General features: G+C 35.9%; 1 protein-coding gene across 5 annotated transcripts in view; it reads right to left on the reverse strand.

The window, feature by feature from the left end:
* The window catches only part of KIAA0825 (KIAA0825 ortholog), a 245160-nt gene that overhangs the window by 168701 nt on the left and 57276 nt on the right, over positions 1–19183 (reverse strand). For all 5 annotated transcript variants that reach the window (XM_053932881.1, XM_053932885.1, XM_053932884.1 and 2 more), the window contains one exon: positions 8318–8488. In XM_053932881.1, the coding sequence (XP_053788856.1) occupies positions 8318–8488 (171 nt within the window). The remainder of the gene's footprint in view (positions 1–8317; positions 8489–19183) is intronic.

Genomic DNA, 19183 nt, shown 5'->3' on the forward strand with positions numbered 1-19183 from the left:
GAGAGGTTATGGAACCTCCATCCTTGGAGATACTCAAAAGCTATCTGGACATAATTGTGGGCAATTGGCTCTAGAGGCCTTGCTTGAGCAGGGATTGTTGGACAATATGAATACCAAAGGTCCCTTCCAACCTCAACCATTTTGTGATTCTGTGAGTCACAAAAAGATACAAGAATAACACCAAATGATACATGTTTCAAAAATCTGTCTTGTAGCATAAAGTTGGTAACCAATACTGGTGCAGATATTCCTAAAGTAATGTACTTCATGTGAAATCAAAAGAGGTTTTAAATTACCAGGTGCTGCCAAAGATTATCTATTGTCAAAGATTATCTTCCAGGCATAACCTTAGAGGTCTTCAGTGATCTGAAGCTACTAGTAGTAAATGGCCAAGGTTTAAAGAGCTTTTCTCTTTCTATGAAATTTCCAGCATGGGATTTAATTTATCCAAAGTAGATTTAACCTTCCCCTTAACCAATTTGCATTCTGAAAATAAACACTGTTTTTCATACAGCTACACAACATTGTAGAACTTTGAAGTTTTTATGGGGTTGTTTTTTTGTACGTTTGGGGTTTTTTTCCCCAAATACCTTTTTGCATTTTCGAAAGACATTGACAGATTTAAGCTGGGAAAAAAGAAAGATAAAATGGTAGAACATAAAACCAAAAGATATTAACCAGGCCATCCAACTCTTTGATCCTCATCATTACAGCCAGTACCAGAAACTTACTGGGTTTTTTTTTTTTTTTCAGCATGTTTTAATGTATTTTATGACAAAGTTTCTAACAGTTTTCTTTAGAAACTGGTCCAGAATTTAAAAAAACCCAACTTATAGTCTAACTGACTGGATATTTTCCCTATTTTCTATTCTGTGCTTTCTACCTTAAATTTACCTTTTTTTTCCCTTTCAATTCTCATTTTTTATAGATAAAACATTACATTCTAACTATAACCACAAGTAAGTTTCTCTATATTCACATTCTTGTATTATTGTTAAGATCTGTTATTTATAACTTTTTATATCAAGACTTCAAAGAAAACCTTAACCATTTAAGCTAAAATCCTTGTGTATTCACAGCATTGCTGCCTTACTTGTTAAGAACTCACAGCTGAGATAAACAGGTATCTAGGTTATGGTAGATTTGTGACTCCAGGACCACAGACAAAGAGCCAAATGATGCTTACATCCACACCAGTAATTTAACAGGTTCCTTATTAAATTATTAAATTAACATATTCTACTACATTATCCCACCTCCTTTTCCAATTAACAGTCTGGATACTCCTGCTTTATACTCACATGTATCTATGTTTGTGCATGTGGGCTTACACACATTAAAAATTTCACTGGTCTTCCCAAAGAAGCCCCATGCTCAAGTCTCCCATATTTGATTGACTTCCTTTGGATTCTCAAAGTTTTGCTTTCCCCAAAAGTTATCTGGGTATGGCTGGCTAAGGTCACCTTCTTCTTCAATGTAACCTCCAGCTAGCAAGGAGTGCCTTCCCACTTTGTATTGAACACTGTACACTTAGCCATAGCCTCCACAGAGCCTCCACTCTTCAGATGCTACTACAACCTTGCTCTCAAACACTATTTCCACAGAGACAGATAACAAATTATACCCCTCCTGTCCTGCAACATCCTCACTTGTGTGAGAGACTGGAAGGAATGCTTGCTCAAAATGTTTTGCGGGTGTGTGAGGGAAAGAGGCAGGTCAGGCCTTGTTCTGGTGAGGCAGAACATTGTTCCATACACTTCACCCTCCAGAGCCTGTATCCCAGCCCCACAGTGGCTGCCGACCCCTGGCACATTGCAGGCAATGCTCCACTCCCTGCCCCTGGAGCCCCAGTTCAGCCCCAGAGCCGACCTCCTCCTCTTGACCCTACCTTCTCTTGGAATTTCTATGAGCTGAACACAGCTGGAACCAGGAGTGGTAGTCATGTTTTTCTTTTCTATCTTTTCTGCCTTTCTCTCTTTCTTCTTTTAATTCCCTCTTCTTGGAATTTTTGAGTAACTTAAAATTGAACCGGCTTCGAGTTTGCAAAGTTGAAATGAGTTAAGTTAATGCTTTGAAAAGTGTTTTATGTTGATTGAATGGTGGCCTAAACGTTTTGCCAAAATTCTTTGATATCCTGAAGTTGCCAGTAAAGTTGTTTTGACCTCTTAAGAATATCTTGCTGGCATTTGTACTGTGTGTCTAACTATGAAAAACCGCAAGCCCTTTTAAGTGTCTCATCAAGTACGGATTTTAGGGCCTTACAACTTGTCTTCTGACTGTCTTGCCCTAATCAACAAACTCTCCTGGGAAAGAGAAGCACAGCTTTATTCAAGGTACAGCTGCTACTCAGCCCAAATTAGTTTGCCATTGTAGACAGAAAGGCAGGCATGAGTTGGAGGAAACATACATATCTAGACAATTCTCTGACTCCTCTCTTTAAATACCACATACCAAACTGCTTTTGCACAGATAGAAAGAAATGCATGTGATCCTTCTCACATGGTTGTTTAGAGAAAAGAATTTGCAGAAAGTGAGATGAAAAAAGTGAATGTTGTGAAAGAAGATGGGGGGTTGAAGAAAAATGTAATTTTTTCATATTTGATCCTTTTCTAGAGCACATACTAAATCTTCAGCATTCTTGATTATTAAGGAAGTTTGGATTAACCACAAATCCTCGCTTTATCTTTCTTGAAACCGATGTTCTACAAACATCTAGTTTTGATGGACTGTTCATAATTTGTGTACTTTCTTTAGTTTACCAACAAGGCAGCTTTAATAATTTTGATTGTAAATAACAAGATTATATCCAGTGCTACACTTAAATCAAAATGCTTCAGCCAACTTTCCTTGTGTGTATTAAAATTTGTCTGGCATTATTCTTCTCTTCTTCTCTCCAACTGTTTGCCTAGGTCCCCTTTATCTATTTATTTAATTCTTTCCCCAATTTGCTATTTTTCTGCTTTTGTAATGATGATTACAAAGACCGAAGAATGACAGTGACACCTCTTGCATTTTAAATTTTTATTTCTTATAAGAAGTTCTATTTTTTTTTTCTATAGAATTCTACAGCTTTCCTGTTTTTATAGCATTTAGGGTCATAAGAACAGTCATTGTGACACCATCTTGCATGCAGCATAGAATAGCAAAGTATCAAGGAAAGCTTTTGTATAAGCTACTCACTATATGTGTATAAGCTAAGTATCAGTGCTATCAAAGTAGCTTACAAATTGGATTCAGACAGCTCAGTCAGAAGTTTTATTGAAACCATCCTGGAAATAAAACATTTGAAAAAGTGGAAAGAACCATTCCTCCAGAAATATAAATAACAATTTAAAAATCCCTGACTTACTTTTTGACAGAACAGTCAAAAAACCCTTCTGCTTTCTATCTTCAATAATGGACTTTTTACTTGTTGTACTATACTGAGCAAACTGTACTAACTCAGATGCAGAAAATGTACCTCTGAAATCATATTCCTCCCCTAGTGTAAATTCATCTTCACTTTGGATTAATCCACTGAAGCTGTGTATTAGTAAAAGAAGATACTTGAACATCTTATGTTGAGACCAAAGCAAAAATCACGTATTTAATCTTCAATCACAACTTTTGCAATACTGCAGCTTTGCAATAAAAGTCTGTTAGGATGATGCACCTCAAAATTTTTCTTCTACACTTCTTTTATTACACTTTACAGAAACTGATACAGAGATAAGGATTTCTCTTTAAGGTATGAAGGAAAGACCTTTTCAAATCTTCCCAGTCCTATGAGACAGAGCTTGTAAACCTAAGAACTTGACAACTTTGCCCACAGTGTTTTCAAGCACTCCACTGGAAAAAGCCTTTCTTGGTATTCATTATCTAATCTGTCCAAAGTTCATCTTTCTCACTGAAATGAGGAAAAAAAGTGAGACAGATGAAAGCACATTCGACATTTTTGATTTTTTGGAAGTCTGAAGAAGAGGCTTCTGAAAATCCAAAAGGAAAGAAAAATCTAACTTAAAGATGGAAAAAGAAAGCAATATGGCAGAGTTCTAAACCTGAGTCTCAGATTTAACACTTGATTATAGACAATCATGTTCCTGATTCCTTCAAAGAGAAGCTGTGATGCTGGAAGTACTAGGTATGTTAGAATAATTCATTAATTTCAACTGAATGTAGATAGAGAAGTAGACTATCTCATCACAGTAGGCATGACAAGATACCTGCAGATGAAAGGGTTAAATAGTCAAGAAAAATCTGGGGGTGGCTACTCCTCTAATTTTATGAAATCCAGTGCCTGTAGTGGAATGAAGTGAAGTTATGCACCATTGTGAATTAATGTCCTGTAAATGACAGAAAAATACAGATATGTTTTCTCTGAAAGGCAGAGTAGCAGTCTTGTCCAGATGTCACACTAACATTCAGGGGTGGAACAAAACCATACCATTACTTTTCTGTCCAAGAACTTTGCATTATTTTCTCCTTATTTTAATTTAAAGGATAACTTGAAGAACATATTGGTAGGAGATAAAATGCATATTTATACTGTCTGTTTAAGAAACTGTGCTTAGATAACACAAATACAGTTTTAAATCAAGCTCAAATCTTGGTGTGTACATATTGCTCATTGAGGACCACTAAGTTACTGCTGGTAAAGTCAAAAAATAAAATCAAGAAGAATTGAATGGAGAACAGTGAAAAGAAGTTAAAGTGAAAAATGCAATTCAGAGAATTCTTTTCTCCAATCTATGAGAAGTAATTTGTGAAAATGAGGATTTTGAATATATTCCAGAAGATGCCAGATAAAGAACTCTCAAACTGAACTCAGAGACCTATCTGTATCACCTAAAAACTCTCTACATCCCTCTCCCTACAGAGTTCACTCTGGTTCACTGTTTCCTTTGGTGCTATTGTCTGCCATGGGGTTACCATCAGAGAACACTGGTAGGCAGTACTTCCCTCTAACATCTATTTTCAATGACCTAAATTGGTCTTCATAGGATTCCATTGTGCACGCTGCAAAGAAACTTGTCTTGTTGCCAGCTAGAACTCTGAACTACATGTCTTTCTTTTCTTCACTGTTCTTTTTTTGGTTCACAAGCAACCTCCTACCAAAAGCAGAATCTGCAGAAGAGACTACATCCAAGCAATAATGCAATGAAAAAGTATGAAGAGAAGCCCAGGTGGCCACCTTGCAAATTTCCAATGTGGAAGCCTTCGACCTCTCTGCCCAAGAAGCAGCTATAGTCCTAGTGTAATGAGCTTTACAAACCCTGGGAGCCTCTTTACCCTTAACTACATACGCCTCTCTAATACAATCCCTTAACCATCTAGCTAAGCAACTCTTAGAAGCCATTTGACCCCTCTTAAGACCCCCTAAGAGTACAAACAATTTGTCAGAAGATATGAAATCTTTGATTCTTCTGTGATAAACCCTAAGTGTTCTTCTTACATCCAATTTATGCAGCCGTTGCTCTTTGTCATTGCTGGGTTTAGGGAAAAATGAGGGCCAAGAAACCATCTGGTTTAGATAAAACTCAGATGCCATCTTTGGGACAAAAAAAAAATTTATGAAGAGGAATCATCCAAAGAACTACTTTGTTTCTTTCTGATGGAACTTTATACATGTTCTAAATATCAGAATTGAAGTACTATGGAATATAAAACAAAAAAATCAATTGATATTGAAACAGCTATACACATAAACACACCACTTGGCACAAGCACATGAAAAAAGCATTATTTTTATTGCACCTCTGTGTGAGCTACATAGATTAAAAGTCTCCCCCGAATACTAAAAGCAACCAAAACATAAAGGAAACAAGTACAAGGCTTCTGTCTACACAATGCCTAGGGAATCTTTAGATGATTGGACATTCATCTACCTTTTATGAATTGACCATCTTTCCCTAGTTTGTCAGCAGTACTACTTGCAGAGCACTGGCACTTCAGATATCCCTCACTGCAGAGACTGAGGGGTAGGCTGGATATACCTAACCTAGCTTGAACTTGCTGAGAGTATGAGTAACTGTCTAACACCATCAGCACACACTTCAGCCTGGGCTAATTTGCTCTGCTTCTTAGGCTGGTTATGCAGTCTATGCTGTACTGTAAACCTGACCTTTGTACCCAAGTTAATTTAAAGCTGCCTCTGACATATCTACACTATTGACTCTGCCAAATTAAACAAGATTTCTAGTAATAAAGCTTCTAAATAAGTACAGAAGATGGCCATTATATTGCCTAGTCACATATTATAATGTGTTCTGATGAAAAAAAAACAAGGATTCTAACCAATCCTTCTTATCAAAAAACTCAGCCATCATAGGTGAAAAAAATAAAATTATCAACCCAATATAGGACATTAACAGGGAGAATCTTAAATCCCTTTTGGTACTTAACACAACTTGGAACTACTGGGAGCATAGCTTTCATTCTCCCACATCAAATCATCTTTCACTTCACCACAACTGAGATTTCCAACAATACAAAAATAAAATAACACCAATAAATCTTTCTTCTAGTCAGACCTCTTGTTAAAAATTTCTCTGGACATGTCTTCTTTTCACAAACTATCTGTAAACATATCACTGAGAACAGTTTTGTGAACAGAACCAATGATCAAAACAGCAACTCGAAAAATAAAAATATGTCTGAAGACTTCTCTAAAAGCACCTGAAAAATATTTACCCTCACTTGTTTTTCAGGGTAAAATGAATTCTATGGTTTCTTTGATTTTACCAAGACTGCCTCCTACAAGATCTAATAATATTTCCCATTCAGATTTGATTAAGTATAGGTACCAATTAAGAGACAACTTGCTATAGACATGATTACTCTAAAAGAATATTTCTCAAAGAAGGCGGCTTAACACTCATCGGAGAAATAGTTCTGGATGTAATTAAGCTTGGAAAAATGTCTGCAGGATAACTTTTATTTCCTGGACAGTCTCTGAATTACTGGAGGCCACAGGCTTTAGAATATAGTCACATAAATGTAAAATAAATTTCCTATTCAAAACTTTAAATGTTTTTTTACACTTTCTCACATAATACAGTAACAAAAAGTATATTTACCATTGCCCTTACTGAATGTGTACCCTGCCCAACACATGAGGAAAACTCTGTAAGTTTATTCTAACACCTCTTTTAGAATCAAGGCCATAAAACATAAATCATAATGTATAATAGCTTCATACTTCTTGAGAATTAGTAAAACTGAGTGACTAAAGGAGGCAGAAATACATTGAAGTCACTAGCAAAAATGGAACTCAAATGTACATTTTATTAGAGCTTTGATGTATATTGTAAAAATATATAGGTTAACCTGTATTTCTTTATTTTGGAGTTACAGTATTACAGGTGAAGAATACATCAACAAAATGTGTGCCTTGGAAATATTCTTATTTAATATTTTTATTTTCATCAATGTGGTATTCTGAGACTACATCATTCCCAAAACACCTTCCTCCTCAGCCTGCAGCTTGACTATAGAGATAGTGAACACTTGATTTCACTCATCCTCTATCCCTGAGCAGCCTGGCCTCATTTCTGGTCTGATCTTTTCCTGCAATAGAATCAGTGCTCTTGAAACCACTTCTCTCTCAGGACTTGGAGTCTCCAGTGACAGAAGCAGCAGAGTAGAAGAACATTTGTAAGCATACTCCAGGAAGGTGTTATTCATCTGAATTTTCTACTGAATATAATTAGATGAAAGAAAGAGTGAGCTTGGAACCTATAGCAAATGCAAACCTGAGGCTTGATCATTTTACTGATGTAGAGCCTCCTTCTGTAACACACCACTGAAGCCAGTGAGATAAGCATGCTAGTAAACATAGTGCATATGAGTAAGTGTGAGACATACAGGTTAAACATGGACTATATCCTTTAGCAGTTTCATCTACACTAAAATGAACTAAACTGATATTAATTTATGTGCTTTTCTCTCTTGAAAAAGGCAGCTTTCAAGGACAAGTTCAGAAAAAGTCAGTTTTAAAGAATTCAGACTCCAGATATTGTTGTGTCTTATGTGAGACATAGGATTTTGTAGAGAATCCAGTACGAGATATCTTGTTACAGTGTTTGATAGTTTTTCGTTGTGGCTCTCCATCAATAACTACAGTTAGTACATCACATCTTTATACACAGCGATCAGTTCTTTTCTACAGGTCATTGTGCTCAAACATAAATCTGCTCATTTAAAAAACTTTTTCAGTGGGTATGGTAACACATTTATTTGAAAAATATGATTACATAAATTAGGTAATTAATGTTGAAAATAGTATAAAATTATTCTTTTGCACAAAGTAAACCAATAAATCAGGACAATAATACATTACCTTGAACATTCCTATTCCTCTCTGTAAATGAAGGCAGCAGCAGAATTTCTGTAGAGAGCTCCTCAATTTTTTCCTCCATTAATAAGAAGAGTTTGATAAGTTGAGAAAGACATTTGAGTTGATATAAGGTTAAGCAGAAGTTTCGTCCTTTCCTGTGGAATTCCTGGGAGGCTATTCAAGTAAAATTATAAAATAGCTTTTATTATAGCTGAAAAAAAGAAAGATACTGCAAAACTGATTATGTAAGACAGTATAATATATCAAGCAATTTAATTTTTCTTATAACATAATGTATCTTTTTCTCATTATAAAATATCGTTACATTATTTTTTCCTAAGTCTTCAGCACTTCTCAATTATCTGTGAGGTTCCAATTGACTTCCAGGTTTTGTTATTCATTAACTAGGATTTTTTCCATGCAATGGATCTACTCAGGAATGTTCTCACCTGTGCTTTACAGAAAACCCACTGTGTTGCAAAAGCCGAAAGGGAAAAAACCACATCATTACTGTATTTTAATGGTTTGGGGCATCACATCACTTGTCACTCTGCAAGTCACCTTGTCTATTTAACAATCTGCTAGCACAATACAGTTGATGAATATGACATTTGAGTGAAAGAAACATCAATCTAACACTCCACAACTTTAAATATGTGGGGTTTGAAAACAAGTGAGACTGTCAGTGAGCAAATATCAGCAAGTATTAAAACTATAAGCATTTGGTATTTAAAAGAAGAAACCGAACATTTTATTTTGAAAGGTTAACACATGCACTCATAACATATAATCATGTCACATCAACCAGGGAACTCTGATTTCAGCACAGTCAGACTATAAACGACTGTGAAACGTTTCCAATGCAGTATTACCAAACCACATGGGTTTAAGTAATTTAATTTTATAATGTCTTTAAATGTAACAAATTTGCACTTCTGTGCAAATTGTCGTGAGCTGACACCATGTTTCTATGCAGTTCTGTTGCAGATATAACATCAGCAGGCCAGTTAATCTAGAAAGTGTCAGAGGGAGAGCCTGAGTAATTTGAAAGGGAAGCTCTGAAAGATGAACACAAAAAGAAATTGATTGAAATGTACTTTTATGTGTCAAATCTTTCTGATCTTTGCAAATTTTAAGTACTTTGTACCTTCCTTTTCCCTCAAAGTTTCTAAATATTTTTTTAGGCATTTACAAATCACTTTTAAATAGACATAGATCTAAGTAGCAGAGCTGAACTCTGAATACTAATTCCATAAATTGCTATTCCAGTTTTATTTCCAGCCTTAGAGATTGGGCTGCGGGTTTTACATCCACATATGAAGTTCCTCTAAGTTCCAAACAGATGTATTCATGCTAGTTCCTTGCATTTCTAAGAATGTCAGAAGATTTATAATTGCCTATAATTTCATAATTGCCTCTGTTAGTGCCTCTCCTCTCTGAATAATGAGTAAATAACAAATCTATCACTAGATTTCTAATTTTAAGTCTTAAACCTACAAAAAATCACATTCAGATTTTACTCCTTACCTGAAAACTAGAGAATATAATCTGAGTTTAACTGACATGAAAAGACTCCCTGAGTCTGCAGTGTAAGAACCATAAAACATATCCTAAAAATGAACACAACATTAGTTCTATCTCCTATAATTTGAAAACCTTATGGTATTTCTGCCCCATCTATGGAGGAACAAGGAAACGGTCCACTTATTTGATTGCCTCAAATGATATTGTCCGTATTAGACTAAAAGAAAGTGGACTTAGAAGACAAAGTTATACCACAGTAATGCTATTTTTAGAATACATTACCAAACTCAGAAAAAGTAAAAACTTTTACTTTTAAAGATCATTCAGAATATATTTCAGTTTTATTGTTTCTCACAAATGACAACTCATTTATTTAGTGCTTGATGCTCAAGTAGTGTGCACACTCCTGAGTATGCAAAGCTTGACTGAAAGGCCTTCTATACATCCAGGTCATTAGGTTTAAAATACTGATGGCAGCATTTAATTTTGAAGAACACTGACCAGCCTGCTTGAACAAGCACACCATTGTCCATTTTTTAGGAGAGTAGAATGAAAAGGCACTTCTTTTCTGACATTGTTCTGACTGGACAACCACAGGACAGAAACCTTTAAGAACGGTGTAACAGCCAAGAGCAAAGCAGCCAATGGGATGACATAGAGAACATATCAAAACAGATTTATAAATCTTGTAGAAGATTGTAATGAAGAGAACATGTCTCCATGTAGAGAGGTGTGAAATAGACATGAAGGCTGTGATATATGTTCAACCAAACCTCAGTGACATCAACCTGTTTGGAGGAAAAATTGCCATATTCACAGAGTGGAGTATGCTTACTCTAAAAATGTTATCAAATGGATCATGATTTGGAGGGTTAGGTCAGAAAATTAATATTTTTTAGTGGCATTTACCCAGGTGACACTGTGCAGCAAGAGAAGCACTCTTCCATATGAAAATAGTCTGAAATAGTTGTTAGCATTCTATCCAATCCACAGAGGACCATACACAGGGTGGCTGAAAGCCCATGAAGCTGATCTCAGCCAGCCACAAATCAGTTAAGCAATGGCATTCCTGTCTAATGGCAGGATAGAAAGGAAATGGAGAAAGTTACATGATACAAACAAACTTCCTTCCTGAACCACCTGCAATTTACTACTATCATTCTTCCAAATTTGATTTTTTCTGCATGTCTGACTTTAATTCATGTAGTCCCTGTACAAGGAAATAGCTGCAGCAGGATCTTTGGATACAGACAAACATAAACAGGATCTCTATACTACCTCCTAACAACAGGATATGTTGGCTTCCTGCTAAAGCAATACCTAGAGAGAAGAATTTCTGAAAAGGGACAGAAAGGCTAGTACAGAGGCTATAGAGAGGCAAAGTGCATTCTACAGCCTTTGTCAATGTGCCAATGAGCTGATTTTGCAAATATTGCTCAAAAAAAAAGTTGAGGTCAGGACCTAAACAAACACAGAGGAGTAAAAGAAGGTTCTGAGCTCCTGAACATAGCCCCAGGCTTCTGTCTCTGCAAAACAAGGATCACACCAATATTGCTGTACAAAACCACCTATGCTGATGATTCCTAAACTGCTCTGGAGGCCAAATATGCTAGCAGAAATATCCTAGAGTCAGGAAAATGAGCTGTCTTAAGCTACAACAGAAAAGATTCAAACCAAGCACAATGTCAGGGACCACTGAAGTCGGGCTGCTACTTGAGAACAGGGAGTCAAGCTCAGTAATACAGCCAGCAGGACAGGCTCCTTGCCAGCCAGGGCCCAGTCCTGCAGATCCTTAAGTAACGCAGACCCTGACATGATAGGTTTCAATCAAGAGTCCAGATCATCAGCCAAGTTTATGGTGATGACATAAATCTGAGATTGAGTCAGGAAGCTAATTCACCCTTTTGAATCTGGATCTGGTGTGGTGAAGGTAACCACAAGTAAGGCACAGTTCAGTGACCACTCAGTGGAACCATGATGATAAGGCAGGTTCAAGTTCATTGCAGGAAAATTGAATTAATGGGGTCCACAGCTCTGGGGTAGATGAACAATCAGGACACCTGTGATGTAGTTCAAGCAGGGACTGAGGACTCAGGTGCAGGTGAAATAGATCTCCTGGGCAGGCTGCAGTGTAGGTCCCTGAAAAAGATGGTCAGGGCCTTCAGGCTCACTAATGCACACAAGGCTTTGTTGCATAGCTCTTAAGGAACTTGAATTTTCAGACAAAAACCTCAGAAAAACTGGGAAACTGTCTTCCTGATTCATGGAGGACAGCACAACTACTTTGCTAAGAGGAAAAAAGAGAGAGTACTTGAGGTGTCTGCAGTTCTTCCTGGGGGAATAGGAGGGAGAAGACTAAAAAATAACTTGAATTAACTTGAACCTGCACTGTATTTATTTGTAGCAAGTAAATAAATCTTGATGGTTCATTGCACAAAACCATAATGAAGCAAAGGAATAAGCTCAAAACTTTCATGCAATAAACATCTCTACATTTAGATAATCTGCACTCTTGAGTTCCTACCACATAGATGCAGAGGGGACCTAAAGGATATTTAATTTCTTCAAGCATGCTGATTTACTACCCCAACTATCAAAAAACAGGCACCAGAAGTCTGTCAACCCAAACAATCTTACTCTTAGAGAGTTTTTCTAATAGAAAAAGATGGCCCAAAAGAAGGGTGTCTATCAGTTTATGTAAGGTTTGTGTGCTGGTGCCAAGGCAGCGGATACAATTATACAATACTGGAGAAACTACGGGTACTATTTTCAGGTTTGACCTTTCATTTTAGCAGAATTGAAGCTGAAGAAATTTTCCTAAGATCTGAAGGACATGCCACCCTTGTCGAAGAATAAATCTGTCCATTTTACCAGAGACCATTTGGCTGGATGTAGTTGGACAGATGGTATCATAGAATTTCACTTCACCAGTCATGAAGTTGAGAGGTGCCCATATGAATTCTAAGACAGCTAATAAGTTAATTAAAGCATTTTTCAAGCAACATAAAGTGAAAGACATTCTATAAAATTCTATACTTGATTATTGTACCTGACCTTCTCCTAAGTACTTAAATTCAGTAGCAAGATATCTGCCTTTATCTTAGCACTTTTAAAGATTTTCTCTCATCTTTGAAAAGGAAGATGCATAAGCAATAAGGCTGAGCTAGATCTAGATGACCTGTGTATATCTGCGAACTTGTGATTTTATAGCAAGTTTCAAAAGTGATACTTTCCTCAAAGCTGTAGCTCTTGAAACCATTAAAAAAATTGTTCCAGCTCCCTTGGTCATAGCCTGGAGGCACTAAAAATCTCAAAAGGCATAAGAAAACATGTGTGAATGAGATCCATAAGCTAAATGTAAATTTCTTTATTATTTTCTCTTTATATTTTTTTAAATGAGCATGGAATCGGTAATGTTTTAAAGAATTTTGAATTTACAACATCTCAAAAAATGAGTGCCTAATTCTGATAATTTCAACTCATCTAGGCATGTGACACAGTAAAGTGTGGAACAGAAATACCTGCATCAGAAGTGAGCTGGCTTTAAATGGTAAAGAATAACTACATTATGACAATGTTGCTCTCAGATTAATTAGCCTTTACTACTCACTCTACAGAGCCACATGGCTAAACTGCTTCTGAGACTTGTGGTAGAATCCTTGGAAAGCAACCTTATGACTGATTTCTTCAGTGCTTACAGTAGGGATTTCTCCTTCAGCAGGAACCAAGGGTCTAAAACCCTCTTAAACAATTATACTATAAAATAGGTTGCCAATACATGATACATTAAATATAATTCATCTGTCCCCATTTCTAAGGCTTAAATTCATGTAAGATAGATCTACAATATTGTTCTACTATGGACACAAGCAGGCAATGTCAGGGATTTCATTCAATAAAGCTATATAAGGAAGAAAATAAAAAAATCAGCAATGCAATATTAAAATCTAACTACAACCTGCATACATAATAAATGGAATTACCATTTTGCTAAAATCCAAAAAGAAATAGCCTAATAAAGCAAAACAAACTCAGCTGTTGACAATCACTGTGTATAGGGGTATTCCAAGAGGTAAATTTTCAAAGCCGTGCACAGGGAGTTACATACGTAAATTCCATTAACAATAACGTGTTCCTCAGGTTACAGTGATATTAACTTTTAAGTGATACTGTAACTATTATAACAATCTTGCATTTATGACAGCATTCATCTGCACACTATCTCCTAAACAGAGCTTGTATATAAGTTGTATTATTCTTTCATTTGCATTTAGTAAAGATATATTCCATTTTTATGGACATTTGCTCACAGTTTTCTCAAACTGCATGTTGGTATACAATTTTTAATGCAACTGCTAGATTTAAATAATTGGTATTGCTGGATATAATAGCTAATTTGCTTATACTCTAACAAACAACTTAGTATTTCTGCACAGCAAATGTAATACACGGTATTACACAGAACTAAATTATTACAAACAGTGCCAAACAGTACTTATGATAATTATAAAAAATCATCTTCATTACTGCAAGCTAGCATTTTTAACAGTTTAATTTGGATATGTTACAAGATACATTCAAGTCACATGGATACAATTACTGCAAACCCAAGAAGCTATAAAATGTTCCTAAACAAATCCCTTTGACCCTGTTAATGTCTGTTTCTTATTAATCTATGGCTACATTGTCTGCAGCATGAATTTTTATGGAATATGAAAAAAAAAGGAAATCCCTTAACAGTTGTTATTGATTCCACCATTTACTCACTCAAAGATAAGTGCCATTTACAAAGCAGAACAGATGCAGATGCTGACAGAAATGTAAACAATTGTTGCATGGCTTACTGCCAGATTCTAAGCCAATACATTAAATTCCAAGTGAAGCACATTTCCCCTATAGATTGCACTTACTGCCACTTCATTTCCTATGTGCTCTGTGTCTCTATTGCTGCGCCTGCCACTAAGCTATTTTCAGTTCTTTGGTGACCCCTGAGGCCTAGTCCTACCTCACATAGCCATTAGAGAAGGGAATTGCATGTGTCTGACATGGTCTGAAACCAATTATTTGATATTTTCTTCAGAATGATGCCCAACTCTGTTGGGAATGAGCAATCATGAAATAATTTACCTCCTGATTTAATTTTTTTCTGCACAAATTAGTTGTAGCCTGGGCTAGCTATACACAGCTGCTTGTATCTCTGTCTTATCAAGATTCTACTTGAAACGGTGAAAAAAGGAAAGGAGAGAGTAGAGTTGAATAGAATAGATTGGGGAATCCTGCTTTAAAAAGGCATTGACAAGTTTATCAGACATACTGATCACATGTGCTCTCTGTTGATTGAAACTGACAGACCTAGAAAGAACCATTAATGATGTAAACTGTTATCTGAGTGGTTAAGGGTTTTTAAACACCTGTCTTGCTTTGCAGCTCCCTGTTAGCTGCAGTGAGACCCAGGAGGTCCAGGATAATCTGGTAAAGCAGCCTTCACAAAGAAGCTACACATTGGCATTTTCTGTCCCTTTAAAAAATAAAAGGTCACAGATCTAAAAATGGTAAACATTTTCTTATTAGACATCTCCATTACCGCATGACTTTCACAAATGTGTATACCATACATCCATACTGTGCATGTGGCAAAAAAATTGCAGTGAAGTAAGGGATCTCAACTGATGTATAAACATGATAAGCATGCATAAATTTGCATAGATTTAATTGAGTGTGTCTGTCACAGAGATGTCACTGCCAGCTATTAAACAACCTCAGTGAAAACTACACTAATGGTTTAAAAGAGATTCCCTGCACATGCAACTGATTAAAATTAAAATTCATTGAAGTTTTTTTTATTTTATTGATCAAAATTTATTAAAATCTGTTCCATAACGTCTTCCCAGTAAAATGAGATCTGTTTTGACCTCACAGTGAAGGTTAATTCCATGTCAGGTTGCTTGATGTTTGTTACCAAATGCTGAAGTCCTTTGTCAACATTGCATGGGTAGGTCTGCCAAAATGAAATCTTTAATTGTAAATTATGTTTACTGACCAATTGATGAACAAAAGAATAGACCAGTGCTGGAAACACAGGATGGAGAACAGGAACATCGAATTGCACTCTGACTTCATATTTATATTGTCATCTTAAACAAATTATCTCACAAACGTGACTCCTTGACAGTGTACAGCTCCTTTACATCCCTGAGGAACAGACTACGGAGATTCCTGAAGTACTCTGAGGATGAAGTGCCTTGTAATCATGTTAAAGAAAATTACTTTATACACAAATACCTATCTCAGTTTGTTCTGAAAACAATATACCTCTGAAAACAATATCTCTGAAACAAGAGACTCAACCTCCTCCTTAATTCTCAAAAGCATGCATAACCTCTAATAAATTACAAGATGTTCCTATCATACCTTTCAATTCCTGGTAGACAGTGACACTTTAAACAATTCAAACATAAACAAATTATTTAGTTTCTGAATTAGAACTAATTAACTGACTGGTCCATTTACGGAATTAAGCATGTGACATCCAATAATTTTTTGATAATTATCAAAATACTGAAATACCAGATATTTTTTAAACATTCCTTCAACTAAAATGACTTTAAAACTTGTAGATAGACAATAGTTGCAATTGTTTCTAGCAGTTAAGAGTGGATTTTTAAGTGCTATTCTACAATTAATAATTTGTTCTGAAGTAGTAACTATTACCAAAAAGTCCTTTCCGAAAAATACAAGAACTATCCTATGACAAAATTATACACTTCGTACAATTTCTCAGAGATATGAAACAATATTTTGGCCTTGCCAATGACATAAACTGATTCCACATGCATGTTTTGATTTCTTTTGCCTACACTGTGGGCTGAGGGAGTTATCACATTCTCTGAAGTCTTCACACTCACATACAGAAAATACCAAAGTAGAATGTTTTAAGAGAGCATAAAAATGAAGAAAGCCTGCTGAAAAGAACTGAAAATAGCACCTACATTGAAACAGGAGTCCTTGAAAAACTCTAGAAGTTGATCTTCCTCAGCCTTTGCTGAAAGAAAAATTAAGCACTGCCAGGTCTGTCAAACCTTCTCATGAATTCTGTCTTTGACAGGACTTGCATGTGTTTCCCTGCAAACCATTTTGTAACACTTGGCTGATAAAAGACAATTCTAATGTGTATTTGAAAACACAGTAATCAACATATTTATTTTAATTTGGATTACATTTCTTTAATGCCTGCAAATGTAAAAATGTCTGCTACCTGAATTTCAATTTGCAACATTCACAGAGGTTTGGTGTCTCAAAGATTGGTTCATTACATTGGAACTACTCTACTCAAATTAGATTGTTAGGAACCTTCAACCAATCAGTAATTTCTATCACATGTTGATCATTCCTTTCTGTAGGAAGGAATATGCATGATATTAGATACTACATATTTCCTTAAAAAATAGATTTAAGTGCCTGCGTCACTTCTGCTTCTCTTACTCCAAGATATAACAGAGCCAGTTCTAATTTTTTGAAATAAGATTTAAAAACATAGCTGGATTTATTTTTGCTTCCTGTGCCTTTGTATTTCAAAACCCTGGCTGCAAATTCACCACTAAATTCTCATTATTACTTTTTCAAGGACTATAAACATCAAAAAAAAAAAAAAAAAATAGGCAGACAGCAAAGAGGGCAGATACTGCCATTTAAAACTTCTAGAGAAATGTTTCAAAATTCATTATTTTTATATAAATATTTTGTAGAAAGACTAATATACAAAAGAAGGATTAATCACATGTGTCAGTAAAGGTTTAAGTTCCCACTCACTGAGCTGAGATTATACAATTAAAACAGTTCTTTACAAGATGATAATACAGTGCGTAATAGGACATGTAATTTCTATTACAGAAATTGCTGGAATTTCCCAGCACATGAACAGAAAATCAGTACATTGTCCCTTGTGCTAGCGTATGAAGATCTGGTTCGTAGCTAGAGGATGATCAGTGTGTTAATCTACTGAGGCAAAGTAAACTCTCCTGGAAAATCTGAGACCAATAACTGATCTAATTTCATACACTCCACAATATTTATGGGCACTATGTGCTAGATTTTTAGCTAAGAAATTGGCCTGAGTTTTAACCATCCTTACTCTCTCTAGGTCAGATAGACTGGAATATATCCATTGTTTTGCTCTGTTCAGTAAATGTAGTAAAAAGTACTATAAAATGACTGAAAGCTCTGGTTTTCAAGAACTCAGTAGATACAGTGGCCCCTTGATTGAAGATGGAGGCGTTTTTAAAAATTGTAAGAATAAGCCACAGTGAAAAGGACATTAATATCCTAATTTAGCATATTACAACCAGCTTGTGGGTATGACACTCCCCCCTAATTTAACCACCTATATTATTTTTCAAAACAAACTATTGTGACTAAAATAATTTTGACTTTTTATTTTTACTGTACAATTTTATGACTGAAGAGGTTCTCCATCTTGGCAAAAATCAGTTAAGACCATCTCATTAACTTGTGAGTAATGATGGTAGATGCATTGAAGACTCCTGTAACAACTTTCTTTGATCTGCAGGAGCATATTTTAAAGACATTTTTGAAGTGTCCTCTAATCTCCCATAGTCCTACAAAGTCTTCTTCATGCAGGCCCATATTCTGAAGTAAAAGAGAGACTTTCATCATAATTGTCCCTCAGATTTTGTCATTTTTTATTACTAAAGAGAAAACTACAGTACATAAATGTCAAATTGATTGAACATTCACAATATATCAGACTATAGAGTAAATCAGTTTTCATCTTTTACACTTGGGAGGAGAATGCAATGATTAGAGAGCACAGTGAGTTAAATGGTCTCTTCATTCTGAGAAAGAAAATGCAGGTATGCTGTGAAAACAAAAAGGAAGGCAATTAGCTGGTGTTCCCTAAATGTGAAAACATTAAAAAAAATTAACAAGAATGAAACCATGTGCCTTTCAGGACAATGGGAAATGGCTTCAAATCGAAAGAGGGTAGCTTTAAATTAGATGTTAGGATGAAACTCTTGATTGTGAGGGTGATGAGGCACTGCAACAGGTTGCCCAGAGAAGCTGGGGATGCCCCATCCCTGGAAGTGTTCAAGGTCAGGTTGGGTGAGACTTTGAGCAACCTGGCCTAGTGGAAGGTGTTCCTGCCCATGACAGGGAAGTTGGAAGTAGATGATTATTCAGGTCCCTTCCAACCCTTAGAATTCTGTGAATATATGTGCAGAGCAGCTCAAGGGGTCAGCAGTTGAAATGATGACTTGCACATAGGCACCGTTCTTTCTGTATCTTGTTTTATATAAGTCCCTAAAGCCCTATTCCTACCAAAGTTAT

Source organism: Vidua chalybeata, chromosome Z (assembly GCF_026979565.1).
Source record: "Vidua chalybeata isolate OUT-0048 chromosome Z, bVidCha1 merged haplotype, whole genome shotgun sequence".
Classification (NCBI taxonomy): Eukaryota; Metazoa; Chordata; class Aves; order Passeriformes; family Viduidae; genus Vidua; species Vidua chalybeata.